At 45.8% G+C, this 17,137-nt stretch overlaps 1 protein-coding gene across 2 annotated transcripts; it reads left to right on the forward strand.

Annotated features, from left to right (window-relative positions):
• The first annotated feature begins 9,801 nt into the window (after window positions 1-9,801).
• On the forward strand, window positions 9,802-16,918 carry LOC128853817 (uncharacterized). 2 transcript variants are annotated; one of them, XM_054081511.1, is made up of 8 exons: window positions 9,802-9,870; window positions 10,013-10,193; window positions 12,008-12,195; window positions 12,295-12,354; window positions 12,549-12,893; window positions 13,719-13,794; window positions 14,269-14,355; window positions 15,134-16,918. In XM_054081511.1, exons 3-8 carry the CDS (start codon window positions 12,021-12,023, stop codon window positions 15,579-15,581), a joined length of 1,191 nt encoding a protein of 396 aa, XP_053937486.1. In that variant the 5' UTR covers window positions 9,802-9,870; window positions 10,013-10,193; window positions 12,008-12,020; the 3' UTR covers window positions 15,582-16,918. The 2 variants fall into 2 exon arrangements, with proteins under 2 accessions (XP_053937486.1, XP_053937487.1); XM_054081512.1 differs by having other exon boundaries at window positions 9,813-10,193; window positions 12,552-12,893.
• The last annotated feature ends 219 nt before the right edge of the window (window positions 16,919-17,137 follow it).

Below are 17,137 nucleotides of genomic sequence, written 5' to 3' on the forward strand. Positions count from 1 at the left end.
TGACTCTCATCCGCAGCAGGGAAGACAAAGTGGGAGCTGAAGGCTGGGAGTTGGCTTTTAGGGGTGAATCATGAAATAGTGGCTGGTGCAGACTGATGTACAGGAGGTGCTGTAGACACACTGTGTGCTGTGCAAGATGATAGGAAGTGGATTAAGTGAGATAAAAAGGGGAAGGGCACCTGGTTGGCTATTGTTGAAGCAAACATGGAGAGAAAAAAATCATTGTAAAACACATATCAGAGACCATCATTAACTGCATGGCAGGTCCACAACTCTCTTAATAATTGACTATATGAATGCCAGGAATGATATAAAAAGCTCTTGGCTGAGGGCTTTTAGCAAATGGTTGGGTGAAATAAAGGGATACCGCTTCTGGCAGAACTTTTATTCTAATTTAAAGATCCCTTTTCTGAGATAATGCATTGAGTGCATTGAATACACTGAAATACCTTCTCCGTCAGCTCCAGCAAGGACTGGATCAAGCTCTTGTTCAGGTAAATTTTAATCCAACCTGTGTCTGCAGAGTAATGAGTTAATTGGAAGCCAACAAAGTGTTGCAGGAGTAAGGATGGTGCTTAGGGCTGAGATCACTATAAGTAGGAAGAGTAAATTAGGAGCGGATGAGCCACGAGTTGTAGCAGAGCAATTATAATTTATGGCAGCTCAGGGGAAATGTTTAACTAAATTGAGCTCAGGGTCTGTCTACATTGCAAGTTAAGCTTTAAACCAGATCTCTACTAAAGATAATTTAGGCCTGGGCTCCAAACAGCACTTTAGATTCAAGTTTTCCCATGGTTTGAGAAAGCTCAGGGCTTGAGCAGAATGTTATGGCCTCAATCTTGACTCTTGGACTGTAAATACCACTATAAAATGAATGGTGAAGTTATAGCTTTCACAGATTTCCGTAAGATCCATCTTGATTTTGGGGATGAGATCTTGGAGTCGAACGCTTTCAAGTGTAGTCATTAGGCTACATTAAAGCCCTTTTTTATGAGGGAGTTAATTGCAAACACCAGTCTATCAACTTGAGATGTTCCTTGAGAAGGAAAAAAACTTTACAAGGCATATTTAAAATAATTTCACTGACAGGTTTACAGCTGTGAGAACATTAATAAACTGAAATGGCTATTCACTGTGCAGCAGCCACCAAACAATTATGTTTTATCTGTAGAGAGCCTAATGAAACCAGCAGTTAACTTCTCAATGAGAATTTAAACCAACCTCCTGCTCCATGGAGACATCCCTTTTCTGCCCCTGGTTATCCTGCGTCCGGAGCTGGTGAGCAGGGAGATGTCTGATAGCACTGCGTAGGTACATCAGAGTGGTGGGGAAAAACCCTTTTTAAGTGTTTTTCTCAGTGTCAGAGAGTGTATTTGTATCACAAATAAGGCATCTGCAGGGCTAAGGGGTGTGTTAAGGAACAGGAGGAGGATGCAGAGCCCAAATGATGACCTATGGAGACTCACTGTGCCCTGGCTGCTCCCAAAAGTGATGTCTTTGGAATGATTCCACCTCTTATTTTTGCACTGCTGGAGTGCTTAGAGCCTCTTTTCTCTTGCACTAGGCAGCCCAAAGGGTCATGCTGCTAACAAGCAGAGTTGTACAGTCTCCTCCTCCAGCTCATCAATGAGGATAGGACAAAGTCATCAGCCATCTGTGCGGGGGTAATTAAGCAGCACAGCCTGGCAGGCAGCCAGTGAGGGGGTGCAGGGCTGCAGGATGCTCTGGAAAGGGGGACTGATGCTGATTTTTGTGTTCAGGGCACAATGCAGCACTGGCAAAGGGGCTCAGGGTGTGGAAGGGACAGTTGTCCACTTGAGAGCAAGTGTTGTCCCATCCCTTCAAGCCACTCTGAGCTCTGCTGAGGATATCAAAACTCTCAGCCGAGCACGTGCAAAGAATGTGCTGCATAAAGGTGGTCTGATAACTAAAAATTCATCAATTAGTGTTAAGACTATATATGTCAAGTAACTTTAGCACCTATTTTGAGCAGGGCAGGGTTGAGGAGACGTGGCCATGCAGAAGAAAACTGGGTTTGCAGGCTGCAGCTTGTGCTGCTGTTTGTGCTCACCTCACCTTGTCTTAAGAAGGAGCCTGAGCAGAGCTGTGCGGGCACCTCGTGGATGAGCTTGGGTTCTCTTGTCCGTCTCTTAGTTGCTGGTTGCAGCACCCTGAAAGATGTAGCATTGCGTCCTTCTCTGTGCCAGCTCAAGGTGGATATTGTACTGCCTACAAGAATAAGTAAGCCTCTATCTATATATCGGTAACACTTTAGATCAAAGATACTCTGCGAGTTGCTGGTTTGGTTCCAATTCTGTGTTGCTTTCAATATAGTTTTCCCCGGCAGCTGATGTATTGGGTTTTTTTTTAGTTTCTTTGAAAACAGTCTGTCATTCTTTTGAATAGCGGCATCTATTTTATCCTCATTATACACATTATTATATGATGCCTGGCCTTTTTAGGTTTGTTCTTCTCCAAGTCCCAATCACCATGCTCACCCCCATAGGCTAATTATTTCTGTTCCTTATGGATGGGCTCTGCAGTTCTGTCACCCATGTTTGCAGACCGGTGTCTGTGACTCACTGCACCATCAGGTCAGCCCAAAGAACAACGTCAGGATGTATCCAGCTGTATTTTCTCTTCCTTCCTCAGTGTGCAAGCTAATCTTTTGTTAGGAGCACTCTTGCTTTCTGAGCCCTCTCTCATGTCTTGAGCCTTTTCCTATATAATCAGAGTTACGTCAGGAGTTAATCCCCTCTCAGCTCTGTGGTCTGGCTTTGGAAGAGCCCCAGGCATGCCCTCCTACTCATCTCATTCTGTTCTTGATGGAAATATGAGGCCTTCACGGGTAATTTGTCAAGTTTACACATGCTGGCACTCTTTCCCAAGGAAGGGTTTGAGTCTTTGAAGGCTTTTCTGGTGTTGGAATGAAAAACCTAATGCTTCATAGGGTTGCCAGTTGCCTGAATTGTGAAACCTGCTGAAGAAATGCTGTTTCTTTCCTCTCCAGTGACTGTTTTCATCAACAGATTATGAGCTGCCTCTGGTTCCTGTACCTGGGCTTTGCACACAGTATATTTTCTTTGGAGAATTTGGTCAGCCTCGCTGCACAGAGCACTCTAGCTGAGAGCCTTTGGGTGCTCTCCTCTGCAAGAGATGAAGGCATCTGTTCTTTATTCACCTGTTTCTCCCCTCCCATTTGAAGGGTTCTTGGTGGAAGCCTTTGCAGACAGGAAAGCAAGGCAGGATTGGTAGGAGGAAAGAGGTTTGCGTTTTGGTGTGATGTGCAGTGACTGGCTTGTAGGTAGTTGATTCATCCCTCAAAACCTGGGCTTTAAACTCTACAGGTGATCTCCCGTTACCCGTCTGGGACTGGGAACACTGAGCTTCTGGAATTTTCTGGAATTAGCTGAAAATGCTCTTGTATATCTAAGCTGTTCACATTAGTGCCAACAGAAGGCTTCACCTTGCTGATTGCAGACACGAGACACGAGTGGATGGTTATACAGGTCCTCTCTACTGGAATAGGAGCATTCAAAGAATTGGGTATTCCATAGGTATCTGGTTACTTGTTTTCTTCAAAAATTGTGGTTAGATGAAGTACATGGGGCTCACTTCTTTAGAAGGATAGGAGAAACAGCTGATGGTCCCCACAGTGGGCCTCCCTACCCAGCAGTCTGGCACAGATGTACTTCTGTAAAGCTTTATAATTCGTCCTTGCTATGTACTATGTGTGATTTAATGAAAGAATTTTTAATGAAAGACCCTTTCTGTACTGTAATTGAGCTCTTAATCTTATCTGAAAAGCAGAGCACAATGCCTTCAGAACTGCTGTTTGGGTAACAGCCTATTTGCATTTTCTGTGCTCTGGTGTCACTCACAGGAGCCGCTTACTTTTGATTTAAGAGAAAACAATAAGCAGGTTTCTTTGAGTTGAAATACATCAGTGATGCCATATGGAGGAGGTTTGAGAAGTGAACTATCTCGCTTCCCAACTGAGCACGCAAGACCACCCTTGGTCCTGAAAAGCAAGAAGTGAGCTTTCCCTTAGTGAGCGCCTCAGTCTTTGTGCAGCTTGATGCGCAGCAAATGGTACGTGGAGGTGACAGCTTTCAGCAAAATGAGTTCCTCCAGGCAGGTAAAAGGTGGCAGGAGATAACTGGAAACTTAAAAAAAACCAGGATGCTGACAAAATTGTGAGAAAGGCAATGCATTCAGTGAAAATTTCTCCTTCATCTTGAACATCCAAAAAAATGTTTTTACAGAAGTCCAGAAAAATGTCCTGCTTTTGATCGATCTGATCTTCCTAATTAACGTTTAACATTCAGAATTGTGATCTGAGAGAGTTTAAAGAAAAGGATTAGAGCAGGATTCTTCATAGTGACCTTGGTGCATTTTTTTGGTGTGCTGCAGGCTTGAGGGAGGCCAAGAGCCCTCACTCCAGGCTGATGAGACTTGTTGACCTGAGCACTGATGGACACTCCTAAAACTTCATGCTGGACTGACCCAACCCCAAAATCTGGATGGGAATATGTGAAGCACTTGGCACTAGAAAATACTTGAAGCTCAATAATGATCCATGGTTTCCACTCTGAAAACTGCTGGGAATGTAAATAATGATGGATTTGCTGCCTGTGCAGAACTGATGGTCGTGAGCAGCAGGGTCTTGAGATGAATCAGCTGCTGGTTTGTTGGGGCACAGGAAACCTTACATCTCTACTACTTCAGTCCACAGAGCAGAGTGCATTTTACTAGACGAGTACCTGGAGTAGGAAGGACGAAGAGGCAAGCCTTCCCCTGCCACTGGCCATCAGTGATGCCGTGCTCATTGCAAACAGAAGTTACCTCTTGTGCAAGTCTGTGCAGTGAATGCAGAGGATTCCAGGCTGAACTCCCATTGGCTGTGTCTTTTACCAGGTGAGTGAGGACTGGGCTCTGCACAGCTGGAGGTGAGTGTGTTGAATTGCGTCAGTTGACAAGATGAGAAATATGTCATGTCTCGTCTTACCCTGTACAGCAGATATGCTCATTTAAGATGGCACTGTCCTCCCAGTTTCTGCTTCTTCCTCACACTGGTGCACACCCCTAGTGAGAAGAACCATCCATTTCAGTCCTGTCGCCTCCTCTCTCCCACCCATGCCACCCTTTGTATTAACCCACTCATCCTTGAGAAGACCTCCATTACTGGAGTAATAGGCTCTATCGGATCAGCTTTTGATGTGATGAGCATTGGATTTTTGCAGTCAATGTGTCAATTTAAGCAGCTAAAAATAAAAGATCAATTCCCTTTTTTCCTAGAGAAGAAATTAAGGAAAAACCTTTTCATGTTCTGAACCAAGCGCACAAGGCGGAAGAAGGCAAAGTTGTCTCTCGAGAGGAGTAAATTTGTCAATTTAGCAAATTAGGGAGAATGTACTTGAACCTTTTAAGTAGTCAGGTACCAAAACAATGTCATTGAGTAGGCAGGGCTGGGGTGGGAATCACTTACGCTGCTGAGCGGAGCAATGGATTTTGACAGATCTATTCACACAAGAGCCCTTTTGCTAATGCCAGCTCCGTGAAGCCAATAGTTGGAGGTGTTTTCCATTACCTTTGCAACCCTGTGGCCAGGATCCTTGTTGAGTCCATCCTGCCACGCACCTACTGCCTGTGCGGTGGCACCGGTGTGGCATGTATGATGTACCAATGTCTGTGAGGGCTTGGTCCTGTTTCGTTCAAAGCTATGACAGGTGAGAGGGAATTTGATGAATTATTCAGCAGCACGAAAGGCTCTGTGAGGAAATAATTAGTGAATGTGGTTATGAAAGGAGAAAGTGAAGGATTTCTTGCTTTTTGGCAGAGGAATGGATGCTGCTGCAGAAGCTCTATGGTGCAGCACCTAGGGATGTTGTGGAGAGGGGCGAGAGGTCCCCTGTGGTACCTTGGTCCCACTTGATACAGATTCCCATCCAAAATCAGCCCAGACTCCATCCCCTCCTTATGCAAAGAACAGCTGTTTGTGTCTTCTGTCAGCAACAGGAGGAGATGGGGTAAAAAAAACCAAACAAACCAGCTGAGAAATGGTCACGAGCTCAGTTCTGCAGGGATGCTGTGGAGGGGGCAGGAGGCAGCCCCTGGCCGGGCTCACTCTTGCTCACGGGCGCTCGTGTAGCATTTACCACCTGGCGAGTCCCTTCCACAACAGCTAATGTGCTCCTGATTATATTTAATTAATTAGCATTAGGTTGAGATTCTGGAATGAGAATTGTGCCGGCAGAGGAACACGAGACAACATGTTCTCTTGGCGTTTGAGCTCCTCTAATGGTACCCACGACTACATTCACCACGTTAATGGGGGGCGATGACTCAGAAGATGTGCAGAGAGCAGCCAGCAGCAGTTCCACAGAGGCTGAGTGCTCGCATTTGGTGCTCCCAAGCATGGACCTCCTGTCCCTGAGGCGCCTATCCATGCAGGAATGGTGTGGAAAAGGGTGATAAATCCCCAGGGATGTGGTGCTGAGAGGTGATCCAATGAATTTCCCACATCAGCCCTTTCTCGTTGCTTTATCTCCTCCCCTTGCTAGACAACATGATGGGATGTTTTCTCTTTTTTGCTCCTTCCCCATTGTACTCTGGAAATCTGAACCTAAAACCCACATTTTTGGGTTTTTATTCATTTTAATTACACTGGCCCATAGATCGGGAATTTCTCTATAGCTTTCAGTGGGGTTTGTTAATGTATGAAACATTGAGGCTTTTTCTACTTTTTGGCTGATTTTCTTTGCTAACTCTGCTTATCTTGTCCCCCTGACAAGCTCACAACAGAAACTCAAGAAACCAGCCAGGCAAGCAGATAAGGGAACAGATGTTGTACAGCACAAAGGTCAAATAAATACAGACAGCTCAGGAAAACGGCTTTGCAAAACAGTGGGAAGCTGAATAGGTGAAAAGGAAGGGGTTTTGGAAAGGGTTTGCAAGGAGGAAACCATTTTTCTGCGAGAAAAAAACCCACCTTAGCCTCCAAATAAATATCTCTATGAATTCAGGGCAGTAGAAGAGAAGGAATAACAACTTGTGTTCTGGTAAACACGAAGCCCTGCTGGGCCTGTGGTGGGAGCACACACATCTTCTGCATACCTGCGAAACTGTGCCTTGTGCATTTGGTCCGTGATTTTCTCATCATTTTATGGCCTCTGCCACATGAGGAATGATGTGGAAATACTTCAGTCTGGGAAAGCATTTAACAAACCGCAGTAAGTAGGATTTCCATGTACCAGTCTAGCTGGCTGCTGACTTGGAAGCGTTGCTTTACTCCCCATTTCCAAGTAATTTAGCTATATCTAGCTTATTAGTGAAGAGAGAAATATTTAATTAAAAAGCAATTAATTCCAGCCTGGATTGTATTTCTCTGTTTCTTTTACTGTGGGCAGAGATGGGACTTGTACTTATTTCATTAAAAATGCAAAATGCCACCAGGTGGTCCCTCTCCGGTACAGGCAGTGACTTACACGCCAGCGTTTGTCACAAACAGCCACAAAACCGTGACCCAGATCCATCCAAATGACTCCGTCAGCCCAACCTGCCATCCCAAATGGGACTGGTGCCAAAGGCACATCGCTGACTGCCTGGGTCTCTGTCCTCTCTGTCCTGTAGCTTGGCTGTGGACCCTGGCAATGCTGATCCCTCCCCGTGATGCACAGCTCGCAGCCTTGGCCCCCCTTTTCTCGCAGTGTGGGAGGGATGCAGAGCTGCTCTCAGGTCTGTTCCCACTGAATTACAATGCTTGATGGTTCCTTCGTCGTTTTATCCTGGCAATAAAAATTAATGAGCGATACAGCTCTTGTCCCTCAATTATTGAACTGTGGCTGCATTCTGAAATGGTGAAGTGCACGACTGGGCTGCTAAGCCCACGCTAAAGTCGCAGAGGTAAAATGCAAAGGGAAGTGAAAAGCCACCTGTATTTGCTATTTTAATCCCTTCAAACATCAGTTGTGATTGTCCTGATAAAGGCAGAGGAGCATTCAAACAGCTGAACATGGTTCCTCTAGTGCTTCTCTAGATAAGGTTACAAGGAGGCTATTGTTGTTCCTCAGTCACAGCTGAGATCTAAATCTCAGCAAGTGCAGCTTGGAGGGTGAAACGTGTATTGGCATGGGATTTGTTTTCAAAGAATTGGGAAACGCAGCAAGAGAGGTTCCTGAAAACAGGGTTTCTGTGTACAGCCCGCAACAAGGAATCTGGCAAGGGATTTCATGCTCAAGCACAGGGAGGGAAATCTAATCAGGACTTGTTAATTTTCATGAAGTCAAACACTTGGGATTCACTTCAGACTTGCATTTTTCTGGACTAATTCAACACAAATGCTGTGTGTTTATATGTGGACACGTGACTTTTTTGTTGTTTGATGAGACCACAATTTGTTGTACTCTGTGGCAATTGCGATCTCTCCTCTCCTGTGGTTTGTTCTCCTACCCCCAGGACTATTCAGCTGTTATGCTCTGCATATCGTTGGTTCTTCAAAGGAAAGCAAACAGCACTTCTTTAAGCAAGCCCACTTTGCAAACAGATTTTATTTGGACCATGTGCTGCATTAAACCAGAATCCAATCTCATCTCCATTGTTGTGTGTCTCTGTTTTTCCTCTCATCATTGCTTTTCCATTTCTTCTTCCTATGCAGTTCCAGCAGCACCATTAGAAACAATGTGGAATTCAGATAGTGCTTCTTTCATATTCATATCTGCTGTGATTCCTTATCTCAGCTAGGTCTCTATTTGACATGTGGGTTTGCCTGGGCTGACGGATGTATTCTTTGAGCTGTAAATATTGCAAATCGGTGATACGGAAATTTTCTTACCCTGTGAATCTGATCTATATTTCTAATATCTCACTGAATATCTGAAATCTCATGTTCTTCCAACAACCTCTGGAGCTGCATTTGGCTAAGAAAGCGCTGCTTGGGTTCACTCCCTTGCAGCGTGTCCATCTCGTGCAGTGGTTGGGGTGGGATGTGTGATTAGACAGGCAGGTTTGTAGGCTGCACCGTTGCCTGCTGGTGTCCAGACCGCAGCAGGCTGGATGGGACCTCTTCTTCACCATGGGCTCTGACAAAGCTGATGCCTTGTATTTTAGCTGAAGATGTGGTCTGGCACGATTTGAACTTTGTCTTCTGAGAACTGGAGGGTTGAGGCAGTAAAAACCTGTGTAATTAAACCACTGGGACCTGAGTCAAGGAGCAGTGCGCGCACACACGTGCAGGGACAAATGGGCACATGACATGGGAAGGGCCTTTAATTCCTCAAGCAAAGGCCTGTGTGTATGGTCCTTTTCATTACATAGCAGGTAAAAAACGAAGCAGCTGAGCTCTGTCTTAACCAGGGAGAGATCTGGAGGTTGGCAGAGAAAGAAATGCACTGTGAGTTTGAAAGATGCTTTGAAAGGGAGTAAAACTTGCTGCCGGGCTTTCCTCCAACAGCAAGCCCAGTCTCTTTCTTTCTTTATCTTTCTTTCTTTCTCTTGGTGCCGTGTTATTCCTCTGTGGCCAGAAGGTTGCAGGCATTTCAATTCTTTTCTTCAAGTCCTTCTTTCAAAACGGGCCTAAAATATGTTTTCTTCTGAGACGCAGCAAAGGGGAAGCGCACAATGCAGCCGTCTCTAAGCCTCTCTTCTCCTGTCTCGGGGAGAAAAGAATTCACCAAGCCCTGGAGCCTGACTCACTTGCTGTGTGAGCATGAATTAACCAGGAATGTTCGAGAATTATTCCTGAATAATTCATGAACCTGAATTAATCATGCATTTTCATGAATTATTCATGAATAACTCATGGAAATGCAAGGTTTATTCATGCTCTAAAAAACCCAAGGCTTTTTCTCTTCTCTTCTGCTCTCTCTCCCTGTAAGAAACAGACCTGAACCAAGCTAAGGAAAAGAATTATATATGCAGATGGAAAAATAACAGGAATAATAATGCTGAAACAGAACAACCAGGAGAAAAAAAGAAAGCAAAGGGTCTTTTTTTTTTCTCTCTCTCTTTGCAGTGGGGACGGCAGGTGGGAGCTTTCTAAGCCAGACAAAGGAGACCTGACAAGGAACTGTGGTGAAGGGACAAGCCCAAGGCAAAGAAGTGTCCGGTCCCCTCCTCTCCTGGAGCAGGCAGCGGAGATCTGGATAGACAGGAGACATTTTGCAAGACTCAACACCTGGAGCAGTGCTAACCAGGCAAGGATTGAGCTCTGTTGTTATCAGGATGGTGATATCTTTCTCTCTCTTTCTTGTGTTTGTGCATTTGTCTGGTTTTGTTGCATTCGTTAAGGTAAATGAGCAACTGGTAAGTGGGGCAGGAGGGAGCAGCAGCTCTGAAGATCAGTGTTTTCTCTTTAAATGTTAAAGAAAGGACAAACCCTCTAGAGAGCTTTTTGGGGCTGGAGCTGTTTGCTGGTTTTAATACAGAGCTCTTTAAAACCGAGCGGTGTTTCTGGGAGGGAGAGGTCTCAGCTATGCATTTATCCCAGTTTCTCGTTCACTCACCTTCCCTGGGCTCTGGAGAGGGCTGGGTGCTGCAGAGCATCCAGCAGCGGGGAGGGAGATGCAGGGAGCCAGGCAGTTATCGCACTGCTAATTTATATGTGGTGCTCCCTTGTAAAAATAAACTCTGCAGCGTGTCTTGGCCAAGAGAAAAGGATGGGAGAGAGCCAGGCATGAGTCTGTGCCAGCAGGGCAGGCTGACAGGTTTGGGGAAAGTTATGGTTCCTGCAAGGAGCTTTGCAGTAGCTGATAATGGTGGAGGAGGGGAATGAGAAAGTTGTCCAGTGTGAACTGAACCTCCCAAATGAGAGGAATCAAAACCAAGCTTGACTTTAATGGGGGTGTAGAGGCAAAGCAAGAGACTGCAATAAATTGGGTTGTAGCTGCCTTTCCTGCCAGCTTGTCCCTGCTCTACCTCTTCTCTCCCTGCCCCAGCTCCCTGCCATTGGCTGTGGACACTGTGGTTGTTCTCCACGTGGTGCCCAGCATAAGGGCTCAGCCCCAATCCCCAAAACCCTTCTGCCAAACCCCTCGGCAGAGCAGGATGGTCTGGGGTGAAGCTCTGCCAGGGCCCTTCGGGGCTCTGGGAGGTGATCTCTGCCTGGTTTTGTCCCCATTCAAGTGTTGGCTGAAAGCAAAAAAGAAACCCTCCCTGAGCGCAGCAGCTCTTGGGTCCTCACCTTCCCCCGTGGCTCGGGAGATTTTCAGTCACCGCTAGCCTGGCTGTGTGCTGAGCTCTCCTGTTTATCCAGTATTTTAAGCCTGCAGCTCTAGGGTGAGAAATAGGGTATCCTAGTGGGCATAGCAGTGGGCCAGAACTCAGGAGACCAGCTCCTTGCAGCTTTGCTACTTGGCTGCCTTACACATGTATTTCTCTGCTCTCTGCCTCAGTTTCCCATTTGTGTGAAATAGAGGTATTTGCTGCCTTCCTTATCAAAGCAATTTGACGTCTGGAGGAGTCAATCTGGAGGAAATCACTGTGCAGGTAAAGGGAGGATAATTTCCTGGAATACACCTGGGTCTTTTCAAGTCTCTGCTGTCTTGATATCATACCGAGATGATCCTGCATTGTAGCAAATTGCTGTAGACCCACTGAAGCCAATTGAGCTCTGCTGGTTAACGCAGGCAGAGGAATCAGCCTGTCTCTGCTTGGTGGTTCATCCAGTGCCTGCTCATTGTATCCTGTGTGAGAGCTGCTCCTGCCCTACCCCAGATGACATACGTCATTGCTGGAGCTGCAGTTCCTCTTCAAATTAAGCTGGGGCATTCCAAAGGCACATACGAGCTGAGCCCAGGTCAACCGCCCAGGGAAGAGGTTTAGAATGAGGCAAACACAGAAGAGCAGAAATAGGAAATATGAAATAACTGGTAGAAAAAGATGCAGGAATAAGTATTTTGTATCTGCAGGCTGTGCTGCCTCAGATAGAGAGTTATTTACTAATCTTCCCAGCCGTGGGGGAACACAAAGCCATGCCGTGACCTTCTCCCTTTTGCTCCTTCTGCACCAGGTGGGCAGCCCTGATGTCAGCCAAGCTCTATGTCCTCATCAGTTGGCCTGACGGCAGCCGGGTGATCAACATCGAGAATATCAAGGAGCCGCGCAAGCCATTCCACCTGTACGCGGTGGGTGAGCAGGTGCTGGCCCGCTGCCCTGGCTTCAGTGGGCTCTACTGGGGGATGGTGGAAGGCATAAGCGGTGAGTGACACCCCTCTGTCCGGGCCTTGCAATTCGGGGCTGCTCAGAAGCAACGTTTAGAGAATGAGTTCAGTGCTGAAAAGTCCTCTCTTCCTGCAGAGCATAAAGATGTTTTAGAGAAGAAGCTGCTGGAAGATAGACAGCTCCTGGAGAAGTTAAGTGAGTAGGATCTTTTGAAGATTGCACCTTTCTCCCTCCGTTGGGCTTCTGGGGTGGGAGGATGCTGAGCGTGTTGTAGTTCTGGCATAAATTTCAGAGCCTTACAATCAGAGTAAAAAGCAGTGAATGGGAGGTTGGGAGATAGACAATATTGAAACCCCACTGCGCATTTTAAGTATCTGCTTTGCTTTCAGAAGAAGAACCAGCTGTCCAGAGCATGATGCCACCCCAGCCAAAAAAATCTAGGAAAACCTTCCCAAAATGGACCTCAGGGAACGTATCCAGGAAATACCACAGCGAGAGGACATATCCTGCCAAACCGCTGCTGAGGGCAGCTGAGGCCAACCCGTCCCATGACACTGGCAGCTCCTCCATCATCAAGGAGAGGTGTGCCCTGGACAACGCAGCAGGAAGTCCGCGCTCACTGGCAGGGCCACCCCACCCAGCCAATGCCTTCACAACCCCCTCCCCATTTGTCACCATGGCCATGCCGGGGACTTCCCGAAGTGAAAAGGACAGGGCTGGTCCAGCTACCAGAGGTAATCGTGGCTGTAAATTAGGACATTGACTGTAAGCTCTCTCCTGCCTCATCCTGAATGGCAGGTTGGGATGAGGACCTCTACTTTCCTCTGGGGTTGTGTGTGCTTTCTTTTCCAGGGCTGTGAAGTTTAAAGATGAAATTTACTGGTCCTTTCCACCTGGCAGATCTCCTCCAGGAGGGGAGAAGACTCTGTGATAGCATATAGTGCCTGCTCTACCAGGCACGAACTCTTTCTCCTGGGCTAGCAGGAGGAGGAGACAAAACCCAATCTGACCTGCCTGAAGAACTGTGAAATACCTAGGTCCTTGTGTCTCAATTAGCCAAACCTTCTCACATTTACCCGTTTCCCTGCTTTTCCATCCACTACTACATACATTAAATGCACTTATAATGACACTCCGGTGCATTATCTGCCTGCTGACTAACAGCAGTGCCCAGAGACATGCTGGCGCTGCTTGCCTTGCCTGCAATATCTTTTGTGATGGGAACAGAAGAAGCCCTTGAGATGTCACCTTTTTCTAATAACAGAATCCCTTTTGTTCAATCCTGGAAAGCATGTCTGGATCACTGTTTATGCAAATGGAATAAGGTGTTGCCTTGTAATTGGGCAGGAGTGCTTGGGTAGTCTGTTCTGGAGGCAGAGCGATTCAGGACATTTTCAACAGCTGGCTTATAGAATGGTTTGGGTTGGAAGGGACCATGAAGGTCATCTAGTCCAACCCTCCTGCAGTAAGCAGGGATATCTTCAAGTAGATAAGATTGCTCAGAGCGCTATCCAACCGGAGCTTGGCTTGTTCAGCTTCTCTCCCGTTCCTGCCTGTAGATTACGTTGCCCTGCCAATGAAGAGGAAGTCAGATGGCATCTTGTCCCAATGCCAGCAACACATCTGTCTGAACAGGTAACACTTGAAAGTGCAGCGAGGACCCTGAATGTTTCTCGTCGTATGTATTTGTTTCATAGTGTGGAGTTTGTCCACTCCCTTTCCATGCCCTGGTGGTGCTCACTTTGAATAGACATTAATGTAGACTTAAACCCAAAGCACAAGTGATAATGGGAGTTTGTGTGGGTACATAGTGCAGAGCAATTGACCCCTTGTGCTTTGGAGTCCTAAATCCTTGGTGGATCAACGGGGAGGTCCCCTATACCTATGTGACAGGGCTTACTCTGTGTGGAAAGGGGGGTGTGCAGGAGGTTGCTCGTGTGAAGAAGCATTGATATTTCTTCTCAATCCATTTTATTCTTGCTGTAAGTGAAAACAGAATTGACTTTGCTTTGAATTCCAACCTTTGAATTACAGATAATTCTTATCAGGAGTGAATATGAACCTGAAGCTTGTTGTGGCAGTGCTTTTTATCTTGCTTGTGTCTTCCAGCTGTGAAGAGCAAAACCTTGATGCTTTGCAAGAGATGGATGACTTTGAGAGAGATCATAAACATTTTCATCCTGGTGAAATGGAAAGGTAATGGCCAAAAGAAGGCACTTGTTCTAAACTGTATTTTTCTCCTCACCACAAGAAAGACCAGTGAGACAACAGCTGGGTGGCAAAATGGTGCAATTTTGGAACCAAGAGCAGCTGGATCTGTATATAATTAGAGCCAAATGTTCTGTTCTGATTGTAGGGCTTTGAGTTAGAGATGTAAGAAGTCCCTAAAACAGTGCAGAAACCACAAAGCTCTTGCCTATAATGATCAAAATGACATCTATTGTGTTTGAACACAATTGTGTGTTGCTTGCTTTATTGTCCGTTGCTTTGATGACAAGTAACCAGTGATGAAGTAGCTGCTAGGGACAGTTTTCCTACAAAGAAATGGATGACAAAAATCATGTTACAGTACTTGCATTGCCATTTCTCACATGTCTTTTTTTTCATACCACAAATATGTGCCTCCTGGGACTTGTTTGTCTGGGTTTATATCATAGAATGGTTTGGGTTGGAAGGAACCTTAGGGATCATCCAGTTCCACCCCCTGCCATGGGCAGGGACATCTCCCATGGGATCAGGTTGCTCAAAGCCCCTTCCTGACCTAGCCTTGAACACCTCCAGGTGTGGGGCATTCATGGCAGCTCCTCAGCCAGGTGTAGCTGGATGGGCTGACACTCTAGCAGAGAAATTGTTCTGTCCCTGCTTGCAGGAGGCGTGTTATTGCTGCTTGGGTGGACATGCTACATCTTTAGCAATATCCATGGTGAAGCCAAGGTGTCTTCTTGCCTTTACGCATGTAATTTTTATCTTTTAGAGAGGAGAAGATAGAACAGCTGGAGAAGATGGTGTTTGACCTCCAACAGGATGTCCTTTCTCTGAAGAAGAAGGTGCAGAGGCTGGAATCCTTGTCCTTCCAGGAGGAGCCTCACCGGCAGCCGTGTGAGGTGGTGGAGCTATTCAACGGCTACACTAAGGAACAGCTCAAAGAGACCATCCGTTTTGATCAGAAAATCAGCACTGCCTGCAAGACCCTGCTCTACAAGCTCTTCACATCTGACTACATCCAGAGCCACTCCATCACAGGGCGGAGGGGCAATACTTTCCGAGAAGCGAAGCCCATGATGGATGAACGCTGCATCAAAATCATCAGGGTGCTGTTGAAACAGAAGTTTGGAGATCACCTCAGTGACACAGTGATCACGGAGAAGATACAAAATGTGCAGAAAGCCCTGAGGCAGAAGTTTAAGACAGAATGTCTCTGATGCGTGAGGGACTTGGTGTCTCTTCCTACCACGCTCATCGGTGTACCTGAGCAACTCTCCCAGAAAAGACGAGTTTCATGTGCTGCTGCTCAGCTGATTCCCCCCAAGAAGCCTACCCAAGTCAACTGCAGGCTAAACACAACACAGACCATTCACTGTCAAACCTCTGCCTGCATTAAGTGAGCAAAGTTGGGAAGTTTGCCCGGCTTGGCTAGGGTTTTGCACATCTGTTAGCACTTCATGAGTTTATTTCCATCCAGTCTGTGTGCAAACCTCACTGCGGGGTGCATGTCATAATCCCTCGGTCTTTTGATGGACGTGCTTGAAAGCTTGAACATCCTTCTTGTGTCCAAGTACGGGTCAGGAAGCCACCTTTGTTCCACCCTGAAGTGGATTAGAGATAAAGATTGGCTCTGGGGTAGGGAGTGTAACCCCAAAAGCAGAGGCTCCAGCTGCAGATGGGCTTCGTGTCACCCAACGCTGCTTCTCTCCGCATGCCTGTGGTTGCTCCCTGCAGCCTGTGGGACAATATTTGTTCTCTTTGCTCCCAGTGGATGTGTTTTACAATTTCCTGCGGTAACAGAAAGGCAGAGTCCTTAAAACAACACTATAAAACATTTGGAGAAAGGTAATTTCATTTTTTTCCTCTGATGAATGTAGCTGTGTGGGAGAAGCGTCTTCACTAACAAAAACCCGCTGAACAAGAGAAGTGGTCACCCATGGAAATTACATTAATTTTCCTTTCAAAACCAGGTTGTTTTAATAGAGAAATCCTGTACATAAGAGTAGGGGGATGGAGGACAAAATATAGCCCAGCATAGCTTCACCTTCCCTTCAAAATTCAGGCGTATTATGAACAAGGTCACTATAGTTTAAAAACCGTATTTCTATCATAGTTAAGAAATTTCAAGTACAACCCAGGATTTTGCTGTGTGAGAGGCTACACAAAAGGGCTAGAAAAACATATCTTTTCCCAGATAGTTCAGAGCTAGAGTTTGGGTGGGTTGAAGGTGTTTCTAACATCAAAAGAATAAGATGCTGACAGCAGTCTACCTAACTTTTATGCTGCAAAATACCAAGTGTTCCCTTTTAAAGAGGTTTCTTGGGCAAGAAATAGGTTTTCTAAGTTTGATTTTTAAATTATTCAGGAAAGGAAATGCCAGTTGTTTTGCATTAATCAGACTATTTGGATTAATTTATATATTTTGTTCCATTTTTAAGTATTTGATTTCTTCACAGCTACATGAAAAATAATAATGCAGAATAAATGTATTGAAAAACAAGTGGCTGTTTTGAAAGCAAAAAAAAAAAAAAACCTGGAAATGTGTTATTTTCAGAATTCTCCTCCCCCTCTGCCTATTTTCTAGTTGAAAAACAATGTCATTAAAGTAGGGTTAATGTTATGAAGCAGTTTGATTTTGGTGGGAGAGCTGCTTGGCAATGTTTCTGGCTCTGTTTGCATCAGATGTGTTGAACAGTCACGCTAAATTGCCATAGCCAATAACTAAAGATATTCCTTCTATTTTCCCAGTGCAAATGCTTTTCCTAACTCTCTA

This window comes from Cuculus canorus, chromosome 16 (genome assembly GCF_017976375.1).
Source record: "Cuculus canorus isolate bCucCan1 chromosome 16, bCucCan1.pri, whole genome shotgun sequence".
NCBI lineage: Eukaryota > Metazoa > Chordata > Aves > Cuculiformes > Cuculidae > Cuculus > Cuculus canorus.